Source organism: Lepidothrix coronata, unplaced genomic scaffold (assembly GCF_001604755.1).
Source record: "Lepidothrix coronata isolate B3197 unplaced genomic scaffold, Lepidothrix_coronata-1.0 Scaffold23, whole genome shotgun sequence".
In the NCBI taxonomy this organism is placed as follows: Eukaryota; Metazoa; Chordata; class Aves; order Passeriformes; family Pipridae; genus Lepidothrix; species Lepidothrix coronata.
The window spans coordinates 7,660,708-7,677,375 of record NW_016690203.1 but is presented as its reverse complement, the minus strand read 5'-3'; the positions used below and the strand labels follow the sequence as shown (position 1 = coordinate 7,677,375).

The 16,668-nt window shown below is 50.1% G+C and overlaps 1 protein-coding gene across 1 annotated transcript in view; it reads left to right on the top strand.

Annotated features, from left to right (window-relative positions):
- Positions 1–16,668, top strand: part of ASH1L (ASH1 like histone lysine methyltransferase) — a 57,206-nt gene that overhangs the window by 16,528 nt on the left and 24,010 nt on the right. Inside the window, exons 3-6 of the mRNA XM_017808470.1 lie at positions 2,989–3,090; positions 6,635–7,367; positions 8,357–8,536; positions 14,455–14,549. Coding sequence (XP_017663959.1) covers positions 2,989–3,090; positions 6,635–7,367; positions 8,357–8,536; positions 14,455–14,549 — 1,110 coding nt within the window. The remainder of the gene's footprint in view (positions 1–2,988; positions 3,091–6,634; positions 7,368–8,356; positions 8,537–14,454; positions 14,550–16,668) is intronic.

Here is a 16,668-nt window from a genome sequence, read left to right as displayed (position 1 = left end):
CCGTTCCCGTTCCCATTCCCGTTCCCATTCCCGTTCCCATTCCCATTCCCGTTCCCATTCCCATTCCCGTTCCCATTCCCATTCCCGTTCCCATTCGCGTTCCCATTCCCATCCCCGTTCCCATTCCCGTTCCCATTCCCATTCCCGTTCCCGTTCCCGTTCCCTCCCCCGGGACCGGCGGGAAGCAGCGCCCCCTGCCGGCCCCGCCGCTCCTGGGCCGCGCCCCGCTCGGTGCGGGGGACACGGGGCAGGTCGGGGGGTCCGCAGGGACCGCGACATTCCCGGGCTGTGCCACCCCCGGGCTGTGCCACCCCCGGGCTGTGCCACCCCCGCGGCCTCCAAAGCCTTCTCCCTCTTTTTATTCCCGGTTAGGAATTACAGCCCGGTCCTGCTCCGGGCACTTATTCCCACTGTTTAATTTTCTTTAGTCCCGGCTCCCGGGGCCCTTGTTTAGCCTGCCCTTTATGGAATCAGTGGATCCTGGAGTTCCTTAGGAGGGAAATTCCCCCTGGGAGGATCCTGCTCGTGGTTTAAGCCCTGGCAGCCCAGCACCCTGCAGCCCCCCCAGCCTGGAGGGGTGGGCAGGGGCCTTGGAGTGAGGTGAAACTCGGGGGTTAAGAGCTCTTTAATGATTGAAATAAAGTTAATAATAATAATAATAATAATAATAACAACAGGAGCCTTGTGATGGTACCCTTGTTGAGGAGAAAGGAAGCCATCCCTCTGCCCTGTCAAGGAGTTGGAATCCTTGGAAAAAAGTGCTGTTGTTCATTCCCTCCACCAATGGAGCCCCTCACCAGGAGCTGAGAGTGCCCAGGATCACAAAAATTCCAAACTTTGAGGCAAGAGAGGATCTCAAAGGAGATTTCCCCAGAGATTCTGGTGAATCAGTTTGGTGCATTCAGGGATCCTGCCATCGCTGCACACCCTCAGGGTCTCTCTTGGGTGTTGAAGCCCATGGACATGGGCAGGGAATTTCAGGATTCCTTGCCCTGACAGGAATTTCAGGGGAATCACAGGCCTTGAGTTTGGGCAGGACTTCAGTGTCCCCCTGTCTCCTTTTGGTGGAGTTTGGGAGGGAGGGAGGAGCTGGGAACCAAACAGGCAGCACTGAGCTCGTTCATCCTGAGCCGTGTCCTGAAGGGGAACAACAAAACTCTGTCCTGCTGCGCCCTGGATTTGGTGACTCCTGGATGTTTGCAGGACCTGCACATTCTCCTCACGTGCTGCCACGTGCCTTTGTGCTTTCCCTGGGGTTTCGTGCAAACCTCTGGATTTTTAATGTCTCGGCATTTTCATAATTGCAACACACGGGTTTTTTCCGTGGCATTTTAACAGCTCCCACAGCCTTTGCTTTCGAGAGTAATCGGGATTCTTCAAAGCTTAGGAAAACACAACAAGTTACAGTAAGAAAATATTGATGTGTAAGAAGGGGGACAGGAATAGGTCTTTGCTCAAAGCTGCCCCGACCAGCCTTGTCTCCTCACCCTGCAGCAGTCGTGGGGCTTCTGTAGCTCTCTGAAAATGGGTTTAACTCAAATAATGGTAACTGTGCTTCCTGCTGCCCGATGGCATCATCCAGGGATTTAGCAAGTAACAGCAAGCCCTGTGCAGTCAGAACACAGAGGGAAACGTGTTTTGCAGGTGCCTCAAATGCAGTGCTGGTTTGTGTGCAGATAATCATCATCCTCACTTGTTTAGGCCCTGGGGCTTTCACAGCTCTGCTGTGATGCACTGACACAGAAATATTTGGGGTTTTTACATGAAACAGGGATATTTGGGGGTTTTTACGTGATGGGATCTCGAGGAGGAAAAGCAGCAATAACAAGGGACAAATCTAAAGAATTTTCAAATTTTAAAAGCATCGTGAGCTGGGTTTTGGAGAGCACCTCCAGCAGGTCAAGGGGGATGTTATTCCCACTGCTCTGCCCTGGAGAGGCCACATCTGGAATGGCTCTGGGATCCCCAGTCCAAGAGAGGCGTGGAAATACTGAGTCTGGTGGAGAGCCACAGAGACAACCAGGGGATTGGAGCCTGTGTCATCCAGGAGGGCTGGGAGAGCTGGGATCAGTCATCCAGAGAGCTGAGAGAGCTGGGATCAGTCATCAGAGAGGCTGGGAGAGCTGGGATCAGTCATCCAGAGAGGCTGGGAGAGCTGGGATCATTTATATAGAAAGCTGGGAGAGCTGGGATGGATCATCAGAGAGCTGGGAGAGCTGGGATCATTTATCCAGAGAGCTGGGAGAGCTGGGATTGGTCATCAGAGAGCTGGGAGAGCTGGGATCATTTGTCCAGAGAGGCTGGGAGAGCTGGGATCATTTATCCAGAGAGGTTGGGAGAGCTGAGATTTGAGGCTGGGAGAGCTGGGATCGGCCAGCCTGGAACAGAGGATGCAGAGGGAGCTCTTCCCAGTGTGTCCATGTGCTGGATGGGAGGGAACGAAGAAGAAGGAGCCACACTGGTGCTGGTGGTGCCCAGTGACAGGAGAGGGGCACAGGGAACGGGATGAAGTTCAGGGAAGTTTGTTGGCACAGTGTTCACAGTGAGGGTGAGGGTTGTGGAATCCCTTGGAGATGTGGGAAACCCCACGTGGTGGCCCTGAGCACCCTGCTCTAGCTGACCCTGCTTTGAGCAGAGTGGATGGCATAGATAATCCACAGGGTTCCTTTCCAAACTCTTCCCTGAAAATCAAGGAATGAAGCCATGGGGTTCATTTGAAAGTAGGGGTATGAGGGTTTTCTCTTTTCTTTCCCATAAAAACTCATGCTGAAGTTATTACCTGGTTTTACTCATGGCTTGTTCACTGCCCTGCCTGTTCCATCAGCCTGTGAGGAATTCCTTCTTGGTGTTCCTTTTCCACCCTGCGTTCAGCAGGCACAGAAGTGTTCCCAAAGCCAAACCTCAGAGCCAGTTGGAATATTCAGCACTGGGTTGGTGCTGCCAGAGTGAGCTGATGGTTCCTGTGCTTCTCCCCGCTCTGTCCCTCAGGCACTTTGCCAGCCCAGGACAAACCCTCGCAGAGGCCGTCGGAGAGCACAAACTGCAGCCCTTCCAGGAAGAGATCCACGTCGGAGAGCACGTCTCCTCCAGGCAAGTCGTGCTCGGGGGCCTTGGTCTGGGAGCAGTGCTGAGCTCAGACCTCACTGGGACACGCGCCCGGCGCAGCATCGCTGTGGGGACTTCAGCTCGTGGGGAGGACGGGGTTTTCCACTGGTATTTTGGGATCCAAGTGCTGTGGACTGGGTGTAGAACAGGGAGACTTGAGAAGGGGCAGCACAGCTACGGCAGGGAGAGGTTTGGCTCCTCACCAGGGTGAGTTAGGCCTTGTGAAGCTCAGGGCTTTAATGTTCTCAAGAGCTGTGACATTGCAATTAATCCATGACTTAGAGGAATGAATGAATTCCTGAGGAAGAGCCTGACTCCTGTGCTGCTCTGGAGGGTTTCTGCCCCGGCAGGGTCAGGGCTGTGCTGTTGGGTTTTCCTCCTCACAGGTGGGAATCCTGCCCAGGTGATGGAGGATGACACACTGCTCATCCCGTTATCACTGATGATACAGCTGTGCACGCCCCCAGGCAGGTCAGGAACGATCCTGGGAGAGGGATGGAAGTGCTGACAGGAGCTCTGGTACCACCTCATCGGGTCCATCAAGTGAGGACGAGTGTGGGGTGCCCAGTCCTGGGGCAGCTGAGCAGATTTGTGCAGCAGGATGTGGAACAGCTTCCTCGGCCGTGGGATGACGTTCCCTGCACGTCACTGCTTGAGGATCATGAGGAAGGGAAAGGTTCTCCCTCCTGATGGGTCAATGGAGCTGGGAAAGGGGCTGGAGCAGCAGGAGCAGCTGAGGGAGCTGGGGGGGCTCAGCCTGGAGAAAAGGGGGCTCAGGGGGGACCTTCTGGCTCTGCAGCTCCCTGGCAGGAGGGGGGAGCTGGGGGGAGGTTGGGCTCTGCTCCCAGGAAACAAGGGATGGGATGAGAGGGAACAGCCTCAAGCTGTGCCAGGGGAGGGGCAGGTTGGACATGAGGAGGAATTTCTTGCTGGAAATGGTTGTTAAGGATTGGAATGGGCTCCTGGGAGGTTTTGAATCTCCACCCCTGGATGTATCCAAGGAAGGAGTGGAAGTGACACTGAGTGCTCTGGGCTGGGGGACAAGGTGAGGATGGGACAAAGATTGGACTGGATGGTCTTGGAGCTCTTTTCCAACATTAACAATTCCATGATTCTGTGATTCTGTGTATTTGGGCTCTCTTTTGTAAGGAGCTCACCTGTGTGTGGACGTGTGTGTGTTCCTGACAGTCACGTTTTCACCCCTGGGACAATGTCAAATTTATGGATCAAGCTGTGACGGGGAAGATCTGAAAACCTTCATTTCCTGCATGTTACCATCCAGCTGTGAAATGTGTGATGAACCAGACCCTGACAGGAAAGACTGGCGAGATTCCACTCCTTCCATGGGCAGGGGAAGGAGTCCCTGCCCATTGCAGGGGGTGGGATGGGAACACAGAATCCCAGAGTATGCTGGGTTGGAAGGGACCCATAAGGATCATCAGGTCCAACCCTTAGCCCTGCACAGGACCATCCCCGAGAGTTAAGGTCCCTTCCAACCCAAACTGTTCTGGGATTCTGTAAAGATGGAATGGGAGCTTCCCTGAGGTTGGACAGAGGGACATCCAGCGTGTTGACCCATTTTGTAAGAAGCCCAGTTGTAGAAACACTCCTGATTGCAGAATTCAGACATCCTTAGACACCCAAAGTGACTGCAAAATGTGGTGAACCCTTGGGATTGGTACTTCCAGGACAGTTGGGATTCCCATCTAGCAAGAATGTGCCAAAACTGTTTCCTCCCCCCTTTAAGCAGATGTTTGCAACCCGTGCTGCATTCAGTACAGGCTGCAAAATCCTCAGCAGTGGGGAAGGGATCTCCCCTTTTCCTCTGGCTCATCCACCTTCTTCTCACTCACTGGAAAGGGGAGCTGCCTCAGTGTAACTCTGGGGATGGGAAGTGTTAAAAGCTCGGGAGTGTTTTGTGCAGGAGCATTGGAATGACATGAATCACGAGTTTATCAGCTCCAGAGTCGATGATGCAGCTGAAAGGACCGGCCATTGTTGTGTTTTCCGTGGATCTGGAATGCATGTGGGATTTCAGGGGGTTTGTCAGAGGGCTGCAGCTGGCCCTGGGATCGGAGCCTGGAGTGTCCCATCCCTCTGGAGCCGTTCCCAAGCAGCAGCTCTGCTTCCAGGACACCCAGCAGGCCGGGTGAGGGTTGCTGTGCTGGCAGGTGGGTTCTGTGAGGAGCCCCCACGTGCCTTTAAAGGCCACGAGAAAGCAAAGGGTGATTTATCTTGGTTATTCCATCTGAAATGGAAAGCTGGAGGTGTAAATCTGGGTTGGTTTGGAGCTGTTGGGGCTGTGCAGGTGCTCACAGTCAGCTCACAGGAGGCCTCTCTTGTCCTTTGTCACCAGGAGGGACGTTGGTCAGAGGGGGATTTTTGAAACGTGCTTTGCTCTTCCTCCTCTTCCTCCCCCAAACTCTCTGAAGCACCTTCTCTTCTGCACTTAAAATCCCTGGCTTTGGAATCACAGTGAGGATTCCATTTCTCCAGAGCAGCACCCTGGGACCAGCGAGCCCTGGGGCTGGAAAACATTTAAACTGGTTGTGCTTTGTCTCTGTCAACTCACAAATAACCTCCCTTCTGTCAAAGGTAGAACCCTTCCTACAGCACCTTGTGCTCTTCCCTGTGACAGTTCCCTGGACACCAGACTGCTCAGGCTCCAGCCTGGGCCCCGCTGGGTTAAGCAGATCTGATCTGAATAATTGGCCACAATTGCTGCAACGTTTTGTCAGTGCTAATGTGCAGTTGTGATATATTTATGAGGAGGCAGCATCCATTTCATTCCAGGAAGAGCAGGGTTTCTTCTGGTGGAATGTTATCACTGAGGAGCAGCAGGGCAGCTTTGGGAAGCTCTGAGTTTGGAACAAATCCCTTTTTTAATGCAGCATAATCTACACGGTTGACCTGGAAATTCTCCTTTTCAAACACCAGTCTGCAGCTCTAAAGCATATAACAGTTTTAAAAGTGAGATCTAAATTTACTTCCTTCGTAGATTAGCCTTTCTCTTTTGTCCAGATATTTTGATTTACCTTTATCCAATCAGTTCTCATTAGGCTTGTATTTTTGATAAAAAACCTGCAACAGCAATGAAAAAGTTGTTTCAGTGCTTCCAAACCATAAAAAAAACCCCAAACAAAACAGGAAAAGTGGTTTAAAAACATTTAAGATGTTCCTCAGTTTTTATCAGGGTTGAATTTTTATGTGTGGAGACACTTTTAGTGTCGAATAGAAGGAAACTTGAGTTCTGGATTGTGTGAACCCTCGTTGCTTTTTGCTCTTGGAAGGGGCTGAGTGTGAATAAAGAGGAAATCGCTGTTGATAGTTGTTCATGTTAAAACTGATGATGTGAAGTGTCTCCTTCCCTCTGGAGGGAGGGGGGTCACGGGTGGAAATCGGTGTCTTGTCGTGGAACATGGGCAGTCCCAGGGCACGGAACGCCGTCCGTTCGTTCAGTTGACGTGTTTCAGTTCTGACTCTTCCCAGTGCCAGCCCAGCTTTGCCTCAGGCCGTGTCTGTGTTCCAGGGATGTCGGTGCCGGCCCGGAGCGCCCGCCTGGCCCCGGCTGCCGAGGACTCGGTGGACACTCTGCTCCAGCGCATGGCACAGGAGGGCCCGCCCGCGCTGGACAAGACCCTGGAAGCCGTGATGGCCAACGTGCCACCCTCAGCCAGCCCCGCTCGGAACCACTCCAGGGAGAGAGCTCTGGGCAAGCAGGACAACCTGGTGGCTCCGGCCATTCCCAGCAGCTCCTGCAGCGACAGCATCTCCCTCCTGTCGGAGCGGCTGCCCGGCAGCTACTCCCCGAGGCACCTCAAGAGGAGCGTGGTGGAGGCCATGCAGCGCCAAGCGAGGAAAATGTGCAATTACAACAAGATCCTGGCCACAAAAAAAAATCTGGACCACGTCAATAAGATCCTGAAGGCCAAAAAGCTGCAGAGGCAGTCGCGGACCGGGAACAACTTCGTGAAGCGGCGGCCGGGGCGGCCGAGGAAGTACCCACTGCAGGCCGTGGTGTCCATGCAGGCCTTCCAGGCCCACAGGCTGGTCAGCCAGGAGCTGGAGAACAGAGAGCCGAGCAGCAGCCCCCTGCACCTGGGCCCTGACACCATCACGGACGTCATCGAGGCCGTGGTGCAGAGCGTGAACCTGAACCCCGAGCACCGCAAGGGCTGGAAGAGGAAGAGGTGGCTGCCGGAGGAACAGGCCAGGAAGAGGCACAAGTCTTTGCCTGAGGATGAACAGGAGAGCAATAAGAGGTGATTCCCTTGCAGTTTTGTCCCCTTAATGATTTTATAACGTTTCAGTCCGTGAGGGAACCCTCTGCTCAGGGATTCCTCTGAATCTCACCAAGCACGTGTAACGATCTGCTTTTACTAAGGAGCTCAGTTTAGAGGGAATCAACGTGTTTTAGTGTGCTCCAGGCCTCCCTCAGGCACTGAACACACCCCAAAACAGGATGGGGTCTCTGGGGACCTAAAACTGTTGGTTCTGTGCTTGTGGCTCAAGTGAAGCAAGTTCTTGGTTGTGTTGGTGAAGGGTAAGTTTAATGAGTCTGTAACGGGGTTACTGCTGAGGTGCCACAGGTTGTTCCTTCCTCCTGTGTGGAGTAAGGAAATCTGAAGAGTTGTGGGAACTCTGGAGTGTTACCAGGGTAGATCACAGCCAGACACAGGGTGTGAGGTGAGATCACTTGGTGCACAGAGTGAAGAGTAAAGCCAAGGCAGCAAGGAGGAGGTAAGGGGTGCCCCTCTGCAGTCACTAACAAAGTACCACACCAGGAATCCCTCTCTGATCTATTCTTCTCATACTTGTCCCCAGAGTCATCAACAATCAGATCAGAAGTTTTCCTTTCCAGAAATGGGTTCAGGGGCTGCTCTGTGACTCTCCTGAAGGCCAAGGAAAGGGTTACCACACACTATTTTTAGAGTCCAGAGGCAGAGAGCATGAGCTGCCTTCTGAATTACTCAACTGAGGCTCCAAGGGATAAACATTAGCAGTACAAACAACATTCTTTTTGTAATAACTAATAATGTTACTACAAAAATATTGTACATTTCTTCAGATTATGCTTAACCCCCCACTTGATCGTGGTCGTCGTTGCATTTTTTTTAAATAGCTGAGACTGTTGAATTAACTGTTAATTCATAGACTTTTTCTGCTGAGCAGACAACAGAGAGGAATAATGAAATCTGGTGAGGGAATCTTTATTGCAAGGTAATCTTTAATCTTTACTCTTTCCTTCCAGTTTTTCTGAGCCAGTAGCTGAACCTCCCAGTCCACAGGATGCCCTTGGGAAACCACCTGAGCCTGAGAACCCTGAGCAGCCTTTGCCTGCTCTGCCCCAGCGTGAGAAGAAAGCCCCTCGACCCCCAAAGAAGAAGTACCAGAAGGCAGGGCTCTACTCTGACGTGTACAAAACAACAGAGTAAGTAAAGCTGCTCTCTGACAGTCCACTGCAAACTCTCTCCTTTCACCCTCAGCCATTAAGAGCTGCTGCTAATGAGGAGCTGAAATAAAACATCAGCTTAACTGAGGCCTGTGAAAAATCAGGCACGTGGTAATTGTCAGAACCCGAGGCAGTGGAGATGTGAAAGGCAACCCCAGTCAGAAAGCAGCCTTGAGCAGCCTGGAAGAGTTTCTGGTGTTGACTTTGAAGAAGGTGAGAGCTTCATTCAGCAGTTCTGAGGGGGCTGGGAGAGCTGGGTGTGTGCAGGTGCTGAGCACAGTGTCTGCAGGAAAGGGGCTCTTAGATCCCTGTTTTCACTGGCTGAATGGGACAACTGCTCATCTTGTGTGTGAAGGAATTCCAGATATGCACCCAGTCCCTTTCACAGCTCAGTGAAGTTCATCTCCATTTTCTGTGAGATGTTTAGGGTAGAAATCCAGCATTCCTTCACTTTTTCCCACTGTCTCACAGCCTGGTGTCCATTAGGACGTGGACACCTCCTCCTTCCCCTTCCCTTTGTAGTCACTCACGTTTCCTGCAGCCATCTGAACAAATGTGTTGAAGTCAGGCATTCGTGCTCCTGTTGTGATGGGATCTGACAGGCTGAAAAGAGAGAAAATTTGGCACCTTCTCACTTTGTCACGTAAAAATGTTACAGAGCCCACTGGGAAGCTGCCAGTGCAGTCCATCAGCTGCTCCTGGTGTGTTCCCTGTCCACAGTGGAATGAAGGCATCTTTGTCATGGATCAAAGATCAAGTGATGAAAGGATCAAGACTCTTTAAGGAGAAGAAAGAAAGATCTGAGTCTGACCAAAGTGTTTGGCCACTTGTGTTGGAAATCAGATGTGCTGAAACTTTAACACTTGGATGGTCTGTCACTGCTCCACCCATCACTCAGCAGCCAAATCTGAGAATTAGCTCTGTTGCCTTAGAGAGGAGCTGAGAGAGTCTTCTCTTCCTCAGTCACTCTGGGTTTAGTTTGCTGAACCAACTGGGTGAAGGAGTCACTTCTGACTGGGTCACTCCTTTACCCAGTTGGTTCAGCAGAAGTGACTTTACCAGGTTGGTTCAGCAAACTAAATCCACAGAGCAACAGTCACTTTTTTAATCAGATCCTCTGCTGATTTAACGTGCTGTTCCAGTTCTGCTGCCAGGGCAGACATCTGGCAGTGCAGGAGGAGAGCAGAAGTTCATCTTGTTATCCCACTATTTATGTAACTTCCTGCTGGAGGATTTGGGAAACCTGGTCTGAGTGGAGGAGGCAAAGGGAGCTCTGTGATCGTGGGGCACCCTCTAGTGCTGCTTTCTGTCCCCATTCCCACACTCCCTGTGCCTCTTGGTGGGTTTTAACCCCTGGTTTTCTGTAGCTCTGTTTGCACTGTTCACCTGCAGACACTTTGCCTTAAGGGCCATTTTCCTTCTCCATTTCATCCTTCCTAAATATTCCCTAAAATGCCACGAGGAGCCAGTGAAAGTTGTGCTGAGGTTTGCTGTTCAAAGTTCCAGCCTCTCCCTGCATCAGTCACATCCAGCAGCACAGGAAAGGTTTGGCCTGGCCTGGCCAGTGTTATTTGACTGTTAAAAGAGATTTAAACAGCCAGTTTTAACAGATATTTTTAAACTGCTTCATTTCTCTTCAGCCACGTGCAGTTTGCCTCAGCAGGACTTCCCTCCACCTCACCTCTGTGCAGAAACCTCACTCAAATCCGGTGAGGAGAGCTCAGAGTTTGATTCCTTGCAAACAAACCAGGAACAAAAGGAATGGTTCCTGAGGCAGTCTCAGTTCTACCCCATTTCCAGCTATAATTTTGTGGGCAGTGGAGCTGCAGCCTCCACAGGAGTGTTCCCAACCCTCAGCTCCCACGGGGAGAGTTCCATGGATCCGGTGCTGGAGGGAGGTTCAGTGTGTGGCTGCAGCTTTGAGAACAAAGGAAGATCTCAGGCAGGAGTCACTCTCTGTATCCAGCAGTGGCTTTCCTAGAGGAGTGCAAAGTCCAGTTCACCAAAGAAATTTAGTCATTAGTGAATTAGCAATGAACTAAAATGCTGTAGATTGTTTAGGGCAATAGCAGGATTTTGATATGAGCAGTTCAGCAGGTGCCTGACTTTGCACTGGAACAATCAGCTGTGCTTTCTCCTCACCTTTTTGGCTTATTCCTTTTCCTGTGCTGGCCCTTCCTTTGTCCCAGCCTGATGTCCAGGGAACTTGGGATAGTGGTTGGATGGAATCCAGCCTCCCCCTGGGTTCCTGGGGTGGTTCACCCTGCAGTCACACCGAGTCAGACCAGCAGCAAAGCCAGCTCATCCCCACTTGGTGTGTTTGTCAGACTGTGGTCAGAGAGAGAAGCTGGGCTCCACACCTCAGAAACGTAATTCCACAGGGAACTAATCCCAGCCAGCGTGGTGAGAGTGTAGGGAGAAGGCACTGGAAGCTGGAGAGGGGAAACAGAAAGAAAGGGAAGGAGAGGGATGAGGAGAAATGAAGGTACAGGGAAGACAACTGTGGTTCTGGTCTTTGTTCCCTTCTCAGTTTGCCTGAGACTTTAGACTGACATTTTGAGACTAAGCCTGACCTTCAGCCTCTGACTGTTCTCATCTTCCACAGAAACATCCCCTGGCCATTGCTCTGTCCTGGGAGCTTGCAAAGAGAGCCCAGTTCAGTCTGCTGGAGGGTGGAACCATTCCCAGAGTGGGTGTTTTACATTTGTCCCGTCAGAAGCTGAACCAGGCAGCTTTAGGCAGTGGATTAAAGAGAGAGAAGCGTTTCTTAATGAGTCATTAAGGTTGGAAAAGACCTCCAGGATCATCAAGTCCAACCTCTGAGATCATCGAGTCCAACCTTTTATGTAGCCAGGCTTCAGTGTGTCAGATGCTCAGGAATGTCCTCCCCCAGCTCCCTGTTGTAGCTGGGCTGCTGGAAGGTCTCATTTCCCAGAATTTTGGCCAGGTCTCATTTCCCAGGTTATTGGCCAGGTCTCATTTCCCAGGTTATTGGCCAGGTCTCATTTCCCAGATTATTGGCAAGGACTCATTTCCCAGGTTATTGGCCAGGTCTCATTTCCCAGAATTTTGGCCAGGTCTCATTTCCCAGGTTATTGGCCAGGTCTCACCCTGGTCCCACTGGCTTGCTTGGAATCATGAAGTGCTTTGGGTTGGGAGGGACCTCAAAGCTCATCTCGTTCCACCCCCTGCCATGGGCAGGGACACCTTCCCCCATCCCAGGTTGCTCCAAGCCCTTTCCAGCCTGGCCTTGAACACTTCCAGGGATCCAGGAACAGCCACAGCTTCTCTGAGCAACCACAAAGCCCAGCCTGAAAGGGCCCATCCCAGTGGGAACAGGCAACACACACCTTTTCTTGACACTGCAGAGAGGCCTCTTTGAAGTCACAAAGCTTTTTTTTTACGTGGTATTTATGTTTATAAAACTGCCTGTGTGGTTTATACTTGATGATTTTAGCGTATTTCCTTTTTTATTTCTGCTTTCCTTTTGATATTTCCTTTCAATATTTAATTTCCTTCTAATATTTCTGCTTGCTTTTGGCATCTCAGCCCTTTCCTCTGAAACCCCTCGAGCCTTGAGGCCCTTTATGCTCTCACTTATGACCAGGGCTGACCCAGGAGGGTCCACAGAGCCTGGAGGAATTCATGGGATATTCTGTGTTTTCAGACAATCACCTCCTTCATTTCCCTTTCACTCTGGGCTCCTCCTTGTAGTTTATTCATTGTACTTTTATTTTTCCATTTACACAGAATGTGGGTGTGTTAAGGGGCTGCACATTTAGGTTGAATTAAGTCACCTTCCTATGGAATGTTTTCCCTTTGCTCTCTGCCTTTGGTTTAAGGGTTTGCTTGCCTCTTGGGCACACTTTGCCTCTTCAAAATCCCTATTTCCTCTTAATTAGACCTTGCTTTCCAGGTCCTGTCAGTAGTTCTTTTAAGGCCTTTCTCTGCCAGTTGTGGAGATTTGGTGCAGCACAACCTGGAAGGATAAAAGATGGGAGGGGTGGGCAGGGTTTGGGTTTGGGGCATTTTGTTGGGGGGGTTTTAATCCCCCTAATTAAGCCTTTTAATCCAAGGTTTAGTAACTTGTACTTGTGGAACAGGTACCAGAAATCCAGAAAGGTTAAGAAGAGAATATAAACCACAAATTATTGCCACCAGTTCTGTTTCTGACCTTCAGAGAATCCTGGAATGCTTTGGGTTGGAAAGGACCTTAAAGATCAACTGATTCCACCCCCTGCCATGGGCAGGGACACCTTCCACTGGCCCAGGTTGCTCCAAGCCCTGTCCAGCCTGGCCTTGGACACTCCCAGGGATCCAGGGGCAGCCACAGCTTCTCTGGGCAACCTGTGCCAGGGCCTCCCCACCCTCCCAGGGAAGGGTTTCTTCCAGATTATTTCCAGTTGTTGATATCTGTACCACAAAACTTGTTTTTAACTTGCATTTTCCATTCACAAGTTAAAGAATATCCCATTTTTGGTTGAGTCAGCCTGCAGTTGTACAGCCAGTTATTAAAGTAAATCCCTTAAAAAGCTTCAGGACACTTCAGCAGGGTTCGATATGATTGAGTCTTTGGTATATTTGACATTTAGAAGTCTCTCCTGGGTGTTGCAGCACTAAATATAACCACATCAGGTTTTGATTTCCAGGGGCTGTCGGTGGCCAGAAGGAGATGTTTGTAAAGGCCAGGTTTTGGAGCTGACACCTGCCTGACCCACCCAGCGTCTCTGAATTCATATTCCTCTTCTCCCCTTCTCTAAAACTGCTTTTTAAACTCTCACTTCTGTTCTCTCCCTGGTGAACAACCTTCTGAAGGGCAGCACAGGAACATTTGCCCTTAGCAAAGCAGGAGAGCACGTCCAGTTCCTCAGCCAAAAGCCACCAGATGGGATTTCTTGGTTGTCTTTTATTTGTGTAGGGTTAGTTGTTGCTTTTGTATCACGTGCTGGGCATGTAAAGATGATGGTGTCCCGTGAGGTGTTGCTTGAGAAAAAGAGAAGGGGGGGAAAATGAGAAAAAGAAAAAAAAAAGGAGAGAGAAAAAGAGAAAAAGAAAAAAAAGATAAAAAGAAAAAAAGAGAAAAAGGAAAAAAAGAGAAAATAAAAAAGATAAAAAGAAAAAAGAGAAAAAGAAAAAAGAGAAAAAGAAAAAGAAAAAAAGAAAAAGAAAAAAAGAGAAAATGGAAAAAGTGAAAAAGGAAAAAAAAATGAAAAAAGAGACAAAGAAAAAAGAAAATGAAAAAAAAGAGAAAAAGGAAAAAAGAGAAAAAAAGAAAAAAAAGAGAAAATAAAAAAAGAGAAAAATAAAAAAGAGAAAATGAAAAAAGAGAAAAAGAAAAAAAAATTTTAAAAGAGAAAAAGAAAAAAATGAAAAAAGAGAAAAAGAAAAAAATGAAAAAAGAGAAAAAGAAAAAAGAGAAAATAAAAAAAGAGAAAAAGAAAAAAGAGAAAAGAGAAAATGAAAAAAGAGAAAAAGAAAAGAGAAAAAGAAAAAAGAGAAAGCGAAAAAGAAAAAAAAAGAGGAAAAAAAAAGAAAAAAGAGAAAAAGAAAAGAAAAAGAAAAAAAAGGGGAAAAAAAGAGAGAAAAAAGAGGAAAGAAGAAAAAAAGATGAAAATAAGAAGAAAAGAGAAAAACAAAGAAGAAAAGAGGAAAATGCCCCTGTGAAGGGCTGTGAGCAGTGTGTGTGCCAGGCACCCTGGCAGTCAGGGTTTGGGGGCTGTTTCTGTTGTTATTCCCTTGCCTGATGTTCCAGAGGTGACTGGAACAGAGCAGTGTCCTTTACCCAGCCCGGAGCTGTGTCCTTTGCCAGGGCAGGGGTGGTGCCCGTTGGGAGCTGTGTCCTTTGCCAGGGCAGGGGTGGTGCCCGTTGTGACCTCGTTGTGTCCTGTCCCCCACAGCCCCAAGAGCCGCCTGATCCAGCTGAAGAAGGAGAAGCTGGAATACACCCCGGGGGAGCACGAGCACGGGCTGTTCCCCGCCCCCATCCACGTCGGTGGGTACCTGGGGGGGCTGGGGGGGGGTGAGGGGGGATCCCCTGCACTGCCCAGCTCTCTGCCCTCTCCCTCTTCCCTCTTTTTGATCCCTTTGGTCACCCCTGAACTCTGCCCAGGGCCACGCTCACCTCTCTGTGCTCCCCAGTGCAAAGGCTGGGGCTCAGGAGGCTTTTTTTGACTTGCCACGTGAGCTTTGTTTTCGTTTTTTGGTGTGTCTGAAAATGCCAGTCTGGTGTTCAAACCTGCTTTAGCTGTGATAGCCCTCAGATGAAATGCAGAGCAAGAGTCTCCTCCTCAGAGTAAAGCTGCAGCAGAGTAGCCAGAGACAATTATGACCAAATCCAAAAAGCTGAGCATGGAATAATAAATTCCCACTTGTCCCTGTGTCTGACCTTAAAAAGGGTGGAAGAATGAAAAGCTTTGGTATTATCTGGGTTTTTGTTTTATCCCCGTTCTTAGGTGTTGGGTAGGACACAAATGGGATTTAGGGTTTCACAGAATCATGGAATGGTTTGGATTGGAAGGGACCTCAAAGCTCATCCAGTGCCACCCCCTGCACTTCCCCTGCCACACCTTCCCCTGGCCCAGGTTGCTCCAAGTCCCATCCAACCTGGACATTTCCAGGGAAGTGCCTGTGGAAAGAAGCTGTAACCCAAGTCTAGCCCAGGCACTGGGAGCTGCTGGAGCTTGGGATGCTGCTCCCAGGGATGGGATGTCCCTGAGCTCCCAAAGTGCAGCTCCCATCATTTCCCAGGACGAGCCAAGGCTGAGTAACTTCTCAGGTAATTGTTTCAGCTTTTGAAGTGCTGCAAGTCCCGTCATGCCAGGCGAGTTTGGGACATTCCACTTTGTTCAGCAGGAATATTTGTCCCATCAAACACTCACATGTCACTGGCTTGTCTTCTGTAGCTGAGAAGTTTTGCTCCACGCACCACTTTGGCTCCCAGCGAGGCAGAAGAGTTGGCCAGATCTGTGTGAATCAGGGACCACAGAGCAGGTTTCAGAGCTGAAGGTGGTAATTAAAATTCTCAGCATTCCCCAAAACCTGCCCTCTGTCAGTTCCTGTTGGAATGGGGGTCATCAAACCTCCCCGTGGCCGAGGCATCTGCCAGGACACTCCGACTCCCAGTGTTTGTGCTGCTGCCACATTCCAGCTCCTGCCCTGGAACTGAGCTGCTCCCAGGGCTCCATCCAGGGCACTGGGGATGGTTTAACCCCGGAGCAGGGGCCAGCTTTGGGACTCTGCCAGGGCACTGCACTTGAGGGGGGGGGAAGGGACCTTCCCCTGCTCCAGGCTCGGTGCCAGGGCACCTGAAAGAGCCCTTTGTTTGGGCTGCTGAGGTCACAGAAGTGAAAGCAAATTCCCAGCAGATTTAGCTCTTTCCTGGAACCTTGTAGGGATGAATAAGGCATTGAAAATGAAAAGTAATTTAGGGGGGAATTGTAAGGAAAACATTACCATTTTTATTTTCCAGTGGAGAGGGTGTGCGTGTGAATTTATATGGAACCGTTGCTGGAGGAACATAAAGGCACTTGTTGAGAGTGAGAGAAGCTGGGAAAATCAGACCTGGGAGTGACACCTCATCCTGCTCCCTGCAGTTTTGGGACACAGGATTCCAGCAAAATGATCAGAGAATGTTTAATCTTGGCTAGAACTCAGCAGTGTCAGCCCTGGGGTCTGGAATGAATGATGTCATGGGTCAGGGTCCTTTTGGGGTGACAGGGAATGTCAGAGCAGAGCCAGAATCTGCAGTGAAAGCACCGATTTCTGTCTGAAACAGTTTCAGTTATTGCTGAAAATACAGAGCATCTTGAAGCCTTTCCAAAACATTGGGGAATGTGTTTGCCAAGTCTGAATTCATTCTTAAATCTCTTCTGGTAAAGGTCACAGGAACAGGCTTGGAGGCTATTTTTAAAACTGATTTGATTTCTTTGAGTGCAGTGTTGGGATTTACCATCGTGCTGGGGCAGTGCAGCAGGTTTGTCCTGTGCTGAAGCTTGGGTTGTGCACAGGAGAGTTCAGGGGAACCTGTTGGCCTTGAGCTGTCTCATGGAGAAGGCACAGGGCTGTGGTCACTTCTGTCAGGTGTTGTGGTCACTTCACAGGGCTGTGGTCAC